The sequence below is a fragment of the Bemisia tabaci genome, chromosome 2 (genome assembly GCF_918797505.1).
Source record: "Bemisia tabaci chromosome 2, PGI_BMITA_v3".
Classification (NCBI taxonomy): Eukaryota; Metazoa; Arthropoda; class Insecta; order Hemiptera; family Aleyrodidae; genus Bemisia; species Bemisia tabaci.
Window position 1 is genome coordinate 72,915,111 of NC_092794.1, and position 15,431 is coordinate 72,930,541.

A 15,431-nucleotide genomic window follows, 5' to 3' on the forward strand; every position below is an offset into this window, starting at 1 on the left:
GGGCATCTTGGAATATTTTGATGACTTGATGACGTAGGTGGGTACAGCTGGGTACAGGGACGTCCCCTTCACACTGTACCCACCTACGTCATCAAGTCATCAAAAAATTCCAAGATGCCCGAAATGCAAACACCTCCTTTTTTTTCTCTATGCAATTTGAGTTAAAGTGTAAGCACGTTTTCGTTTTCCGTCCGTGCTACCGCGATTTTGCATTCTTCGTGAACGAAAATCTCGTGTCTCGACCTCGGCCATCCACCAAGACCATGGATTTTGCTTAAATTATTTGTTGCGTGTCATTTCATGAAGCTGAAGCATGAACAATACCTAATTCAATCATTCCATTGAACGTCAGTTGTGAATTTCGACGAGAATTCTTTTACTGAGTTTTGAGGGGTACTCCTAAGTAAGTATCCGACGGCCCACTCGTGCCAACTTCTTTTGCCTTTGCCCTCTCAAAAAATTTAGCTCTTTTCCTTTAATCATTATATGTAGACTCATTGTCAGTTTAATATCCAGTGAAATAATCGTGAGATCCCATCAGCAATATGCAACTCTTCCGCAGGCGTTAATGCACTTCAGTCAGTGCCTAATTTAAGTATTTGGAGCCGAAGGAGTTAGAGGTGCGGAAAACGCCTGATTATGCGCATGAAAATGTGTGAAGAGGGGCAATTTGGGTGGGTCATAAGCCGGAAATTAAAAGCTACAAGAAGATGAAAGTTCTAATTTTTGAAATTGGAGGGAAATTTTGTGAGAAGCTGGCGGGTAAGCATATGAAATCATGGAAAATTCTGCATCTCTGCGGGAGGCAGTGGTGCAGTACATGTACTCATTGAAACTGTTCCTCAACATGGAAAAGTTGATGAAGTGAATCAAGAATCAACCTAAGGCTGTACTCGTCTTTGTTTTTGTTGCCTGCAGCCTGATCGTTGAAATTTTTTGTAGGTCGGGACGTCATAGATGACGTAGGTTAAAAGGTAAAGCGTGATTGGTCGGCTGTGTCTTATCGCTGCTTTGTCGTGCCTTTGTCAGGTGGAATGGATGACATACTGTCGGAAACTTTAGAGGTGCCATCAGCTTGTCACGAGTACAACCCGACTTTGGCACAACGAAGCAGCGCAAAGACATAGCCGACCAAATACGCTCCGCCTTTTAACCTGTGTCATCTATGTCGTTCTAACAAACAATAAATTTCAACAATCAGGCTGCTGTGGACGCCTTCGAAGGTTTGATTTGGACCTGATAACACTTGAAAAGATGACAGTTGCAGAGATCTGGTTGTAGCCAAACTGTCGTAGAGTGTATCACAGAGGTTTAGTACAAAACTATAGAACTTCTGAGTCCATGTGTATAAAATCATCAGTAGCCTGTCTTTGTAAGCCTGCGGGCTGATTATTAAACTCAATAGGCAAAGAAGACACAGGGAACATGGAGGGGTACTGTTGGTTGGAACAGGTAGCTTCACAGACAAAGGAAAGAAATGATTGACTTAAAACAGGATCTCTTGCGGGTTGCCGTCCGTTAGTCTATTGCTTACCTCCTTAGTCCATTGCAACCATTTGCTCTCACCTACAGGGTTGCTTTATTTTCAGTGTGCCGTCTTTGTCTACTGCTTCGTCTACCAATTTCAATAATTAGCCCTCTGTAGAATCATTTTCATCAAGAGGGTTGGCAATTACAAATTGATTACTTGGAGACATCTGTTTTGTGCACAAATTTTTAATCAAGTAAATTGTATCGCAATCGGCAAACTTTTTGCAGGGTTTCTTCAGAGGGAGACTCGTGTCAGATTTATGATCTGAGAAGCACCATTAAGTACTTACCCATGATGCGGAGAGAGGTACTTGGAACAGATGATTGCCAATGAGCCTTGAACCATTCTTGCAGTGCTCTCTTTGAATCGGAAACCAATGCATTTCTAATTTCTCAGTTTTCAGAGCAGCAGCCATACTACTGACAGAGGTTCTGCCAGCTGCATGCTCTATTACTACCTAGTTTGGTGGCATTCACACACCTACCGTAGAATATTTTGAAAATGCCATGAGTTGATCTCGATTCATTCATGTTTAAGGTACTTATTCAAAATGCAAGATGAGACACACTGATAAAAGTCTGCCAGTACCAGTTGATAATCTTGTCAACTCCAGTTTGAGTCAGTAAAAAGTTATGAAAAAAAAAATAAAAAAATATCGCTACCTAGTTTTCAGTGAAATATTTTCAAGACTTGGAAGTGGAAGAATTTTCTTTTAAAAGAAGCTAGTTCTAATTATTTTTTTCATAATTTTTTTCCCCTTATTTTTCTTCTATCCACTAATTGAAATCTTTCCTCACATTATATTGCCAAATCCTTTGCAACAGAATGTCTTTAACTTTTCTATTTTTTCTGACACCTCTCAGTCTCCTTCAAGTTTTAAAATTCAAGGAACTTCCTTATAAGGGACTAGTCGAATTATTTTCACCTCAATTACTTACCCACCAAACTTATTAATAGTGATGGCAAGAGAAAGAAGTAGTAGGCTCAGCCAATGGCAAGTTATGCAACCTTCCTCTTGACTCACATTGTAAAGTCACCATAAAATATTTTTTTGTTTTGTTCGAACAATTACTTTAGATTTACTCCTCGTGCTGCTTGAGACTGTTTCACCGGCATCATTTTTGTATATGCTAAACTTATTATCTTCAATGAAAAACTATCTCTCAATCTTACACAAAGTGGAGTAGGTAGGTATTACTTAAAATCTCACTCATTTTGTCTTTTCTGACTCTTTGTTCCAGTATCCAGAATCCAATCAGTAGCTAAACCATGTCGACCTCAACCTCTCGAACTACCCGATCCAAAAAAGCAGATGTTTCTCAAGAGTTATCTCCCCAAACAACGGGAAGCATTGATGTGAATTCAGGAAGCGACAGTGGGGTAAGAACCAGCAGTAGACTCAGGAATCGCACAGAAAGTATGAGTAGTTTGATCGATGAAGCCAGCTCTACGCTCAATACCAGTTCTGCAAAGTTGAATAGTCTGAAAGAAATTGATGAAAATGTATTGACACAATCCAAAAGGAGCAGCAGCAGGCTAAGTCAAAATCTTAGTCAAGAAAACGTAACAGCTGAACAAGGAAATAAAAGGTGTAGCAGCCGATCCAGTAAGATTTCAGAAGCAGTTACTGCTGAAGATGTTCCAGACAATGCACCCACAACACGGTCAAAAAGAAGCAGTAGCCGATTAAGTCAAACTTCTGTTGCAAGTGATAATACTGATGGAATATCTCTCTCTCAGCAAGGCAGGAGGTCGAGCAGCCGCACAGCAAAAATTTTAGATGCTGTTGAAAATGTCTTGACTCCACCAACAACACGCAGCAGTAGTCGCCTGAGTCAAATATCAGAAGCAGAGAGCACGGAAAGCTTGTCCAATATAACCACACGTCGGTACGGCACTCGTTCAAGAAAAACTGATAGTGACACAAACATGGAAATTGCCACATCAGGTAGAAGAAGCAGCAGTCGCCTTAGCCAACTTTCAGATAGCTCAGAGAATTTGTCAGTAATCATTGAACCAGCATTCACCCGTTCCTTGAAGCAGAACTCTGATAAAGGACCAAAAGAGAAAGTGATTTCTGAGGTCATTGATATGTCTAATGTCTCCGAAAAAGATACCCCACGCATTGCAATAAAAGAGACACGAGAAAATAAACGTGAAAGTAAAAGGCTCAGCGTCCGAGGCAAATCAACCCTGGAAGACATTCGAGAAGTGCAAGACGAAATTGCTCCAACGAGACGTAGCACCCGGTTACGAAGAGACTCTGAATCAACAGAAAAAAACGAAAAATCAACTCCAGTGAAAATTGGAAGCCGAAAGAGCATAATGTGTAGCACCCTTCAGAGAATACCGGATGAAGATGAAAACAAAGTTGGAAGTTCGCCTGAGAAAAAAAACCAAATCAAGGAAACAATCAGTGCATCAGAGAAAGATCAGGATACTGCTGAAGAAAATGGAAACGTAACAGAGCCAGACGGAATCAAATCTTCTGTTAATCAGGAAGGTGCAAATGAAACGTCCAAGAGTTCCGATGCCCAATTATACAGTCTGATCAGTTTAGAAATTTCCAGGGCCTCTTCTTCTGAGTCCTTGATGGAAGCCCATGATAAGTCTGAATCGAAGAGCACCTCTAAGAAGAGACAGGGAGCTTGCAGTACAGCATTAATGTCCGAAAGGAATGACATTCAAATTAAAACATCTCCTGCAAGGAAAGAAGTGAGTTCACCAGTAAAGCAAACAGCCTCCAGTAAAGAAATTAATTCCGAAAATAATGACATACAAAGCAAAGCATCTCCTGCAAAAAAAGAAGGGAGTTCACCATGTAAATCATTCCAGAGAAAGCAGTGTGATATTAGTGTGGTTGACTGTAATAAGAAATCTACTCCCAAGAAATCAGAACGAACCCTGCATAACTCCTCTGTCTGTGAAAATTCAACCCATGAAATGAGCCTTTCCTCCTCAGATACTGTGGTCCAAACTAAAGACGCTGTCAAGCAAGACGATTTAGCGGATCTGAAGGTCTCAGCGCAAACCGATGAAGTTTTAAACCCAGCAGTAAGCTCAAATGATTCGCATCTTTTAAGTGATCAAAAAGATGACGAAATTGACCCAAAATATTCTAAGGACAAACCTTCGGCTGCTGGGTCAAAATATATAATGCAAAATTCACCGAAGAGATCGAAATGTTTGTCTGTTGCAACACATCCGCTCTGTGAAGATGGTTCAGCCCACCAAAAATCCGAGACTTTCACCAAACTGACACTTCAAGAAACCAGCCTGTGCTGTTATAAATTAACATTGGATGGAACAAGCAATGAAAGCACAACTCAGAATCAAGTGTCACCTTCCAAAAATTCAAATATCCAAGATAAGATAGCCCTCTCTCCCCGTAAAAGTCTGTCGATTATTGATCCGCCAAGTCCAGCAAGAAAAATTGATTCCTCTCTAGGTTCTGGACCCAATAAAGTATTTCAAGAAAAGCTGAATAAAACCATCACCAACAGCACAACTCAGAATCAAGTGCCACCTTCCAAAAATTCAAATATCCAAGATAAGATAGCCCTCTCTCCCCGTAAAAGTCTGTCGATTATTGATCCGCCAAGTCCAGCAAGAAAAATTGATTCCTCTCTAGGTTCTGGACCCAATAAAGAATTTCAAGAAAAGCTGAATAAAACCATCACCAACAGCACAACTCAGAATCAAGTGCCACCTTCCAAAAATTCAAATATCCAAGATAAGATAGCCCTCTCTCCCCGTAAAAGTCTGTCGATTATTGATCCGCCAAGTCCAGCAAGAAAAATTGATTTCTCTCTAGGCTCTGGACCCAATAAAGAATTTCAAGAAAAGCTGAATAAAACAATCACCAACAGCACAACTCAGAATCAAGTGTCACTTTCCAAAAATTCAAATATCCAAGATAAGATAGCCCTCTCTCCCCGTAAAAGTCTGTGGACTATTGATCCGCCAAGTCCAGCAAGAAAAATTGATTCCTCTCTAGGCTCTGGACCCAATAAAGAATTTCAAGAAAAGCTGAATAAAACAATCACCAACAGCACAACTCAGAATCAAGTGTCACCTTCCAAAAATTCAAATATCCAAGATAAGATAGCCCTCTCTCCCCGTAAAAGTCTGTCTTCTGTTGATCCGCGGAGTCCAGCAAGAAAAATTGATTCCTCTCTGGGCTCTGTACCCAATAAAGAAACGAAAATGTTAGCTCAAGAGAAACTTGATGCCACTCAAAATGAACCATCCGCAACCTCTCAAATCTTTTCTCAATCTGAAACTGAGAAGAAATCTTCAAGTCCAATGAAAAAAGCTCTCAAAGAGTCAGATCCAGTTGCATTGAAGAAAATTAAGAAATCTGAAGACCCCAAAAACGCAGATTCTAAGCATAATAAACTTGAAACTGCGTCAGATAAATCAGAAATTACAAAAGATGATGTTTGTGTTGCAGTAGAAAATAAAGAAAAAACAAATAAATTAGACCAAGAGACTGAACTGAAAAATCATGCTGAAAGTGATGATGATAATTTGTGTCTGGACGGAGGCAGTGACTCAGATGATCCTGAATTATTAAAGATCAATTTCAGTGAAGATGGAAGTAGCGAGTCATCAGATGATTCCTCTAAGGGCAAAGAAGAAGATCAAGTTCCTAAAATCGTTCATGAGAATGAAGATATTATCACATTAGATACGAATAATAAGTCACAAACAGCAAAACAAACTGAAGAGATTTCAGAACTTGATAAAGCCAACAGTGTGGATTCTGATGATGATGTTAATTATGAAACTTCCATCAACAATCAATCCGTAGTAGTTCTGAATAAAGAGCCTCCAAAAAATAAAAGTGTGTCCTTCTCAAACGATGTTAAGGAACCGAAAAAGTCCCCCAAGAAATCAACGTTACTCCTTTTAAGTGACCCTGACTATGTGTCAAAAATTCAAAACTACATCAGCAATGAACTTCAAAGTAGACAACAGTTGAAGCAAATTTCCAAATTAAATAACCCAAAAATTGTCAAACCTTCGAAAAAAGTTGATAAACCCATAGCTCTGAAAAAAGAAAAACCCAAACCTTTGGAAAAGCCGGTTGAACTTTTGAGTAAGAAAATCAAAATCGATGAGGTACCAAAGTGTGCCCTGAAAATGTCTTCCAAGAACACGGATCAAACATCGTCAAGCCAACAACCTAAGCCCATTGCTAGTAAGGCCATGGAGAGGAAGAAGGAACCCGCAAAATCGTTGAGTAAGAAACAAGCTTTGACAACTGATAAGTTTAGCCTCAAACCCGTAAAACCCTCAAATGATAAGTTTGCAAGTAGTAACGCAGAAACCCTAACTCAAAATGTTGGAAGCTCCCATCAAATTTCCTTGTGTGCGACAAGTAATTCTGATCAAGAGACGAACAATTTTCTCACAGACAAGTCGAAGAATAAAAGGAAAGTTGAAGAGAAGACTGTTGCATCTGCTTTGAAAAAAGCAAAATTAATTCAAAATGATCCCAAATTTAAAGAAAGGGCAGAATCATTTCCTCAAAAATCGAAGAAATCTAATAATACGGCTGGTCACATTACTGATCAATCTAAGCAGAAGGTAGCCAGCACAATGAACTTCCAAGTCACCATTGGCAAAACCAAACCAATTTTTCATAAGTCTCTTCCTGCGAAACAGTTCACTTTAAGCGCGCTTACTCTATCTCAGTCAAATGAGGAAAATGAAGCCAAGGTGATTCCTGCCAGTTGGGGAAAAATTCTTGTTGAAAATAACCATCAGACTTCGAAAATCTCTCTTAAAAGTACATCAGCTGATGCGAAGAATAAATGGGAAGTCAAACCTTCCAAGGAGCAACCTGCAAGCACTTTTGAGGGGAAGAAAGTCAACCAGACTGCTTCAGCGAGCACCCAAGCACATATATCCGACAGGAATTTTGGTAAGAAAAATCTGATACCAGTCCCTGCTGTGACAAAAGTTGCGCCGCAAGTTCCAACTAAACCTAAACCAGAGCTGACCAAACTATCAGTCGCCAGCAAAGCATCGGGAAATCAAGTTTCGAATATTTCGAAGAAGAAAAAGAAAAAGAAATCCAAGTCTCTGAGTCAAGATCCAACAGAAGTGATGAAAAATTTAGCAGATAGTTTTGTTCAAACAGCAAAAAAACCCAATCTTAGCTCAAAAAGTTCTTTCAACTGGCCAACCAACGATGATGGTGAAACAATTGATGAAAATGACGATGTTAATGTAACTAGGTTACAGGAAAGAAAAACTTCACTTGTACAATTAAAAGATCAGAATCCTGTCAGCAATTCAAGAAAGCTAAATGTTGCAAATGTATTCCAGAAACAGAAAGTACCCACTATGAGCATTGCTTCCGACAGCACCAGTCAATTCTTTAAATCCTTTGACAAGAAGAAGCATGTAAGTAAAAGTTGAACATTTTCACTTCATATCAATTATTACTTCAGCTCTTCCAAAATTCTCTCGATCATGTCATCAGACTTCACGTTCTTTAATAATTATTAAAAAAAAAAAAAAAAAAAAAAAATTGACAGGCAGAAGAATACCTTTATAATTCTAACTACTACACATTTCACTGCTTTTGAAATATTCATCTCATAACATTTTCAAAGGGTTTAGAAATTTTTCAGCTGTGTATATGTGGGTGGATGAATATGAGACGAACCATGCACCTAAGCACAAAAATTGTTAGATAACCATACAATCCTAGATATTTCAAAGAGGAAAGAAGAAAAATGTAGATTCTCAAATTTTAGAAAATTATGGGATTTTTTTTCAAAACGAAAAGGCCAATCAGAAAATTGCAAAGCTGAGAGCTCAATCCATTCATGAACAGTGCCTTACAATATCGTGAATTTGAGGACTCCAATACTTAACCTTTTTCCTTTGTTTCAGGGGGATCGTTTTGACAGAAAAAGGAAGCTCTTGACAACACCAGGAAGTGAACTGCCCAAACCAGCCAGTAAGTTTTCCTACTCAGATATGATTTAAAACACTTCACTGGGCCTTTTGAAAGAATATTATAAAATCCAAATTGTCATTCCAAGCACTGATTAGTGAAGTTACATTGTCTGCTTTGTCGCTTTTTTTGGGAATGTTTGCTGATCAGAAGTCTTAGTATGATAAACGCCGGTGACTGTGCATGATCAATGACTCGAAAAAATTTAGTTCGCAACTTCAACGATCTTTGATCTTCCCTTTGCTGTACACCAAGACCTCATCTCCAATACCATGTTCACATTGTGAAACAAAGCAATCTGTTATGAACTTTCTAATCTTTTAAAATTATTTTGTGACTAGATCAGAAATTTCAGCTGCCAGCAAAGCCCAGCATCAGGTTTAGAGTCTATTTTCATTTGAGGATTTTGAGGACTTTTATTCAGAACTATTAACGCTACTCTCACTCATTGCAAATAGAAGCCCAAAATATCTCATTGATAATACTGATAACCGCATGGCTTACATGATTTTTAGTTCAAATGGCATCATTGTTAAGGTTGGGGTACACATATATGTCTTCAGTTACGATGAGTGGAAAAGGCATGCTGCAAAATATCTAAAAATAGTTGAAGCAACTGTCAAAGTAAGTAAAACTTCAGGAAGAAAGAATTAACATCCTTCAATCATGTAGGTCATGATTTTTTCTATGTGTTTAATTCTGTTTCAACTTCTTTTACAGAAAGTGCTCATTTAGAACCAGTTAAAGGCTCGCAAGATTCTGAGGCTGAACCGTCTTCTAACAGTGAGGTGTGTAAATGCTCTGACAATTATTTTGAATCATGGCTTTTAAGACCTGAAAGAACCGGAATGTATTGGCATTCATCAGGGAACACAATTTTTTTCAGGAAAGCAAGTAAATCTCAGAATATTATCATTAAGGACCCAGAATTTGATGAGAAACCAGTGAGAAAATTTATGAGTTGAAGGAACTTATCGAAATATCTTTCAAGTTGGGGACCAACTGATTTCATAACTTGGTGACCATACTTTTCCAAGATACCTATGCGGACTATCTCAGCTAAGTAGGCTAACTGTGTAAGTGAACATAAAGAGGTGACCAGACCACTTGCACGGCTAAACATGGTTTCCAGCTAAAATTAGTGAGGTTAGACTATGTTTCAAAAATAAATTGAGAATTCGTCTTATTGCAATGTACAAAGAAGAAAAAGATAACAACGATCAATCTGAACACTCCTGGCTGGTTTCCTTGAAGACGGAAAAGCAAGGTCCATCATGAAACTTGACAAGAGCCGAAATGAGCACATCTTAACCAGCATGGAGTCTTTAAGGCAAGTTACAAGTTCACTTCAATTTTCGACGTATTATACTCCTCAATATTTCGATGGCATGTTCAAGCATTTAGATTCTGGCAGTACTGCTAGGAGGTGCAAAAATATCGTAGTCTATGTTTGCTAATTCTAAAATTTGTTTCCTCTCAATTTACAGGCTTTGAAAACTTTACCCGAGGATTTCTTAAAAAAATTAAGTCATCGATCGCAGCTGCTTCCAGTTTTGAACCAAGACAATCATGGCAAGAAGAAAAGGAAGAAGAATAAGAAGAAGAAAAATTTCCAGACATCAGAACAGGGTAAGCACTCCAATTAAAGCTTTGCTCTCCATAAAAGCTTTTAATTTAGAAAAATAATGGGAGATGTCAGAACAAAAAATGGATTAAAGTTTGTTTTTCACTTTTTCATTCAAATTGTGTGCATGCAGAAACGTTTGTGCTGTCTACTAAAATTCACTCATCGGCGAGATATAACACTCTCCAGGGACTAAAACTCAAATATTCTGTTGACAAGGAAAAGTAAAAACTACCAGGGTTTTCATAATTGACTTATTTTCCGATTCCCTGTCTCCAATCTGAATTCCTTAACCCTTGATCAAAATCTTCACTTAGATTTATTTTCTTTAAATTATGGTGACTTTCGCCAAACTATGGACAAAATTTCCACTCTAGAAATCCAAATTAAGGAAAAAGGCACTGGCAAGTTGTTTGCGCTCTCTCGAATGGCACTGGCTGAAGTAGCTTAGTCGATGCACTGTTCGCAAAATGCCCTGACTCCCCAGACTGCTGGAAGCCCAGAACTAAGTATTAAATTTTAAGTTCCAATAATGGATGTATAATTTTCGGACTTGGTTTTCATCTCCAAATTCATCTGAAAAAGTGTATGTGTATTTATTTCAACAAATGAGGTAAGACAAATGTTGGCGTAAATATAGTAGAATGAAGATCGACACGATTTTCCAATTAAAGTTTAATTAAAGCTATTTTTCAAAATTAAAAGTAGTAAGATGAATATGGGAAGATGTTGCCATTGAAATGTTTTTTTTAAGGAACGCTTATTGTTACCGAAACCTTCTGTGCGATTCCTGGTGACAACAAGCTTTTAGTAAGGAAACAGAAGAATGATAATATTGTAGCCATGATACTTTATTTGTTTATTTCTATTTTATGCTGCAAAGTACTTTTCGAAGTATTTCTTCTAGATACGTGGAATTATTTGCTATCATCTCTCTGCTACCTTGCTTGTTTACCTACTCTGCCTATCATTCTTGTATCAGGATTGAATCGATGTAGGATTTCTCTATTGATGGGTATGCTTGATGATGGCTCTGCAAGCTGAAAAGTACTTAGCAACATGAAATAGAAATAAAAAAAAATTAAGATATCATGGCTTCAATATTATTATTCTTCTGCTTTTTTAAATTGTAGATACCTGTACTACTATTATGTTTTAGTAAAGAAGAGACCTGCTCTACTCTGTAAGGAATGCCTTTTTAGATATCTTTTAGTCCTATAATTTTAGCTTGTTTGTCCAATCATTTTCACTCAGAAGAGGGAAATTCAGTTTCATGTGCACATTTTTCTACTCTTCATCAATGCGCCTGTAGAGGCTCCGATTTTGAACTAACAAATTCCAGTAAGTGTCAATTTGATAATGTAAACAATGTTTGATTTCAGGTGGAGCCTCCAGTAGTCTAGATGATGATTTCATCCCCCTGTCAGGATGTAGTACCAAATTCAAAGTTGTGGCTCTCAATGATACCTCAAAGCAAAGCCACGGTATTTCTCATTCCAAGAATAAATTTCTCCATAGGAGAGATACGAAAAGAGAACCAGGTAAGATAATTATCATTGCTCGAGTAGAAAAAATTAAATTTTTATCTTCGGATGATGCAGCCAAAATAACAAGGAATGACTAGGCTTTTGCTCTAAGTATATTTGAGGGGCTTGGAGGACAAGGCGCATAGTGCAGTTTTTGAAAAAATTGAGGTATTAATGATATCAAGTAAAACTAGCTTAAATGCATATTCTGTAAACAATTTGCTCCTAAATTCCAATATTCAAGCATCAAAAAGTCAGTTTGAACTTTCTCTCTGCCCTAAAGATGCATGTAATTTCGAAACTTCAAATATGTATTTCTCGAATTAGCAAAAACTGCATTTATGCGCCTAGTCCTCCAAGCTACTCATTTAATTGTTCACAAGAAAAGGAAGCTCAGTCCTCGAGACAGGGTTTTTTTTTTTTTTTTTTTTTTTTTTTTTTTTTTTTTTTTTTTCTGAGCCAAGACCAATTTTGTGCTCTTGATAGTTGTAGAAAGCTTCACAGTCTAGAAGTTTCATATTTTGTGTAGCCTTGAAAAGAGGTTTATTTTTACCTTTTTTCAAGGCCTCGAAAGAGTTTGATACTTCCAGAAGGTCCTTAAAGAAGGCTGAAGGACAATGCTCACAATACCAAGAAATTCAGCGCCAGCTAAATTTTGATGTAATTTGATATGATGTTCCTTACAACTTCCTGAGCAGGATGAACTTTGAAACCGATTTTTCTATGTGCCAGTCTCGAGAAGATTGAGACTATGAAGTGAATTTTTTAGACGTCTCCAAAGAATTTTCTATTGAAAGTGTAGGACTATCGCCATGTGTTAGGGTGTGTGTGGACGCTGCACCATGCATTGTTATCGCTCAGCAGAATTTAATTCTCTTTCTCGGTCTCATCTTTCTTGCCCGGGAGGAAACAAAATTTCTCCTCAATCACCCTTCAGATGTTGGAACATTTGTATCATATATGACGTGTAAAAATGCTGAAATATTCACGCTTCAGTTCTACTACCTGGAGATTGGCTTCTAGAAAGTTTGTTTTTCAAAACTCATCATCCTAAGGAGGTAGTAAGGAGCATCATTTAAAATTATTTAGAAATTTAGATGGCGCCGAATTTCTTGGTATTGTCTGGGTAGCCCTTTTACCCTCTAATAATTGGCAGCGGTAAGGGCTTTTCGTTTAAAAATAAAGCATTTGAGGTTAAGTAGATCGTTTGGAATGACTTTCTTATCACGAAGGCAGCTGTGATCTACTATCACAATTCCTAACTCAGTTTCACAGAGACATACAGGAAGAGAACTGTGTGTTCAGAAAAAAATTTCATGGAAGGCTCTGAGCCAGCTTGATTTTTTATTCCAGGAAGCTGTATGAACCTGGAACCATGACCTAGCTGATGAGAGTAATAATAAGATCAATCAGAAATATTTATATGACAGATACCGGTTTTTGTTACCTATAGTAACTCAAGGGTCCTTATGCTTGTGTTCTAAAAATCGCTCTGTATAAGCGATTTTGAATGAAATTCGCTGAATAAAGTTGCGTTTTAAAGCTATTTGAATGATCTTCAAGGTTGCATAGTGGACAATTTGCTGGCTTCATTTGTCAGCTCATGCAAAGGTTGGTGACAAGACCTGTGGAAAGCTGCTTGTATGAAATGACTGTAATGAATAATCACTCATCAGATTCTTTCACATTTCTTTGTTTCAGTACAAAATATTCTCAAGTATAGGCAAAAGATGAGTAAACCTGAGAAAACAAAATGGTTCTCTACAGTTTCTTAAAGCAAGATTTTCTCAAACTTATTCATCCATCACAGCAGCCGCCATTGATTGCCTTGATGGTATTTGGATGTAAGTCCTATCGTACCTATCAATGATCTTTCACAAGTTAGGTAGTTCCTTTGCCAGTTTATCATTATCTTTTATTTTTAGCGTAAGAAAAAGTTACTGAATTTATGCATCAACATTTGTCTTCTTTTTTTCATTTTTTACTGTTCGACTCATAATGACATCAAAGTAAATGCTTTAATGGAGTTTTCTATATTTCTATCACTTTTCCGTATTTGTTGTGAAAAATGTGTGCTCCCGAGTAGCCATAGATTACAAAATGCCTTAATGGAGTTTTCTGTATTTCTATCACTTTTCTGTATTTGTTGTGAAAAATGTGAGCTCCCAAGTAGCCATAAATTAAGTCTTTTTGAATTTTTGTGCATTTATTGTTCTTCTGTTTTATTTAATAACACATTTTTCTTAGCCATAGATTACGAAATGCCTTAATGGAGTTTTCTATATTTCTATCACTTTTCTGTATTTGTTTTGAAAAATGTGAGCTCCCAAGTAGCCATAAATTAAGTCTTTTTGAATTTTTGTGCATTTATTGTACTTTTGTTTTATTTAATAACATATTTTTCTTATTTAAGTTGACTTTTAATTTTTGATTTCTTGAGCAATGGGTCTGTTGCAAGCAAGAAAAACAGCAAATTGTAATATCATCGGTTCCAGTAAAATTTCCCAAAAATTGCGATGGGCGTACCTAAAAGTCTGAAATCCACTCATTAGCATACTAACTTCATAGTTTGTAAAACGTTTTTTACAAGTTTTACATGTACACGAACAGTTTTTTCAGTGGCCAGCAATCATGTTTGCCATTAAAGAAACGCAAGAGAATCTAACCTTTAGAGACCAGCAATCTTTTTAACTGTTTTAAACTTTTTCTGAACATATATATGATATTTAAAAACTTTGTTTCCATAAAACAAAGTTCCAAGGAGGGAAACTAACACTAGAAAATGGTTGGAATCATACGCGAGAAAAAGTTTGCTGTGTTGTCTTTTTGTTTAGCCTAGGTTTTCCTCCATCTCGGACAAACTTGGTCGCAGGCGACTAAGATAAATGCGGGCTTCGTCGACACAAGGAATTTGAAGAAACAAGTTAAGTACAAACTTAGCAAATAGTTTGCTAAAGAGTGGATTTCACTCTTTTTCATAAGTCCATCATCACTGTCAAATGATTTTATCTGGAGTATGTCTATTTTTTTTGGCTGTATCTCTTACCCAAACAGATCCATTGTAATTATCCGGAAAAACAGCCAGGAAGAAATTTGTCAGATGTAAAATAAGCACTGTCGAAAAAATGGTGGAAAAATTTTTGAGCTCTCGACAAAAAATTCTCCTCTAGAAGAAGTATCCGATCAAATAGTTGCAAGTGGTTCAGACTAATTGTGTGTTGTAATTTTGTGATGCCAGGTTGAGAGTTCAAAATACTTGAAGTAAAATTCAACCATGCATCCTCCATGGGTGCAATAATTTTGCACCCATGGAGGATGCATGGTTGAATTTTACTTCAAGTATTTTGAACTCTCAACCTGGCATCACAAAATTTTGTATAGAAAAAAAAAGAAGCTTTATGTTATCATAGCTCGAATTTGAAATTATATTTTACGGCAGCTTGAATTGCTTTATTTTGATTTGTCTCGATTTGGACATTCAAACTTTAATTAGATGTTAGAGGTCGAATTTCTTATTCTCTATTACTATTTTTAGCTCAGAGTAATTTTTTTTACTCAATTTTTTGAAAAGAGTTAATTCCCTTAAGCTAAACATGTTCCAAGCAACACTCTTTTGCTCATAATTGAAGGACCAGCATGAGAAAACAAGTTGAACTTGTTCAAGTTTGTTGAAAATGTGTAACCATAAATCTATAGCACTTCGATAATCATGAAAAAAAAGGGAGAAAAACTGAATATTTAAAGTATTTATAAAATCCATTCTTATTTTAAATGAAA

General features: G+C 37.0%; 1 protein-coding gene across 1 annotated transcript; it reads left to right on the forward strand.

Moving 5' to 3' along the window:
* The first annotated feature begins 155 nt into the window (after positions 1-155).
* Positions 156-14,066, forward strand: LOC109032027 (uncharacterized). The gene is made up of 7 exons (XM_019043921.2): positions 156-403; positions 2,773-7,945; positions 8,441-8,507; positions 9,225-9,292; positions 9,992-10,133; positions 11,511-11,669; positions 13,356-14,066. The coding sequence occupies exons 2-7, from the start codon at positions 2,801-2,803 to the stop codon at positions 13,427-13,429; spliced, it is 5,655 nt and encodes a 1,884-aa protein (XP_018899466.2). The 5' UTR covers positions 156-403; positions 2,773-2,800; the 3' UTR covers positions 13,430-14,066.
* Positions 14,067-15,431: the final 1,365 nt, after the last annotated feature.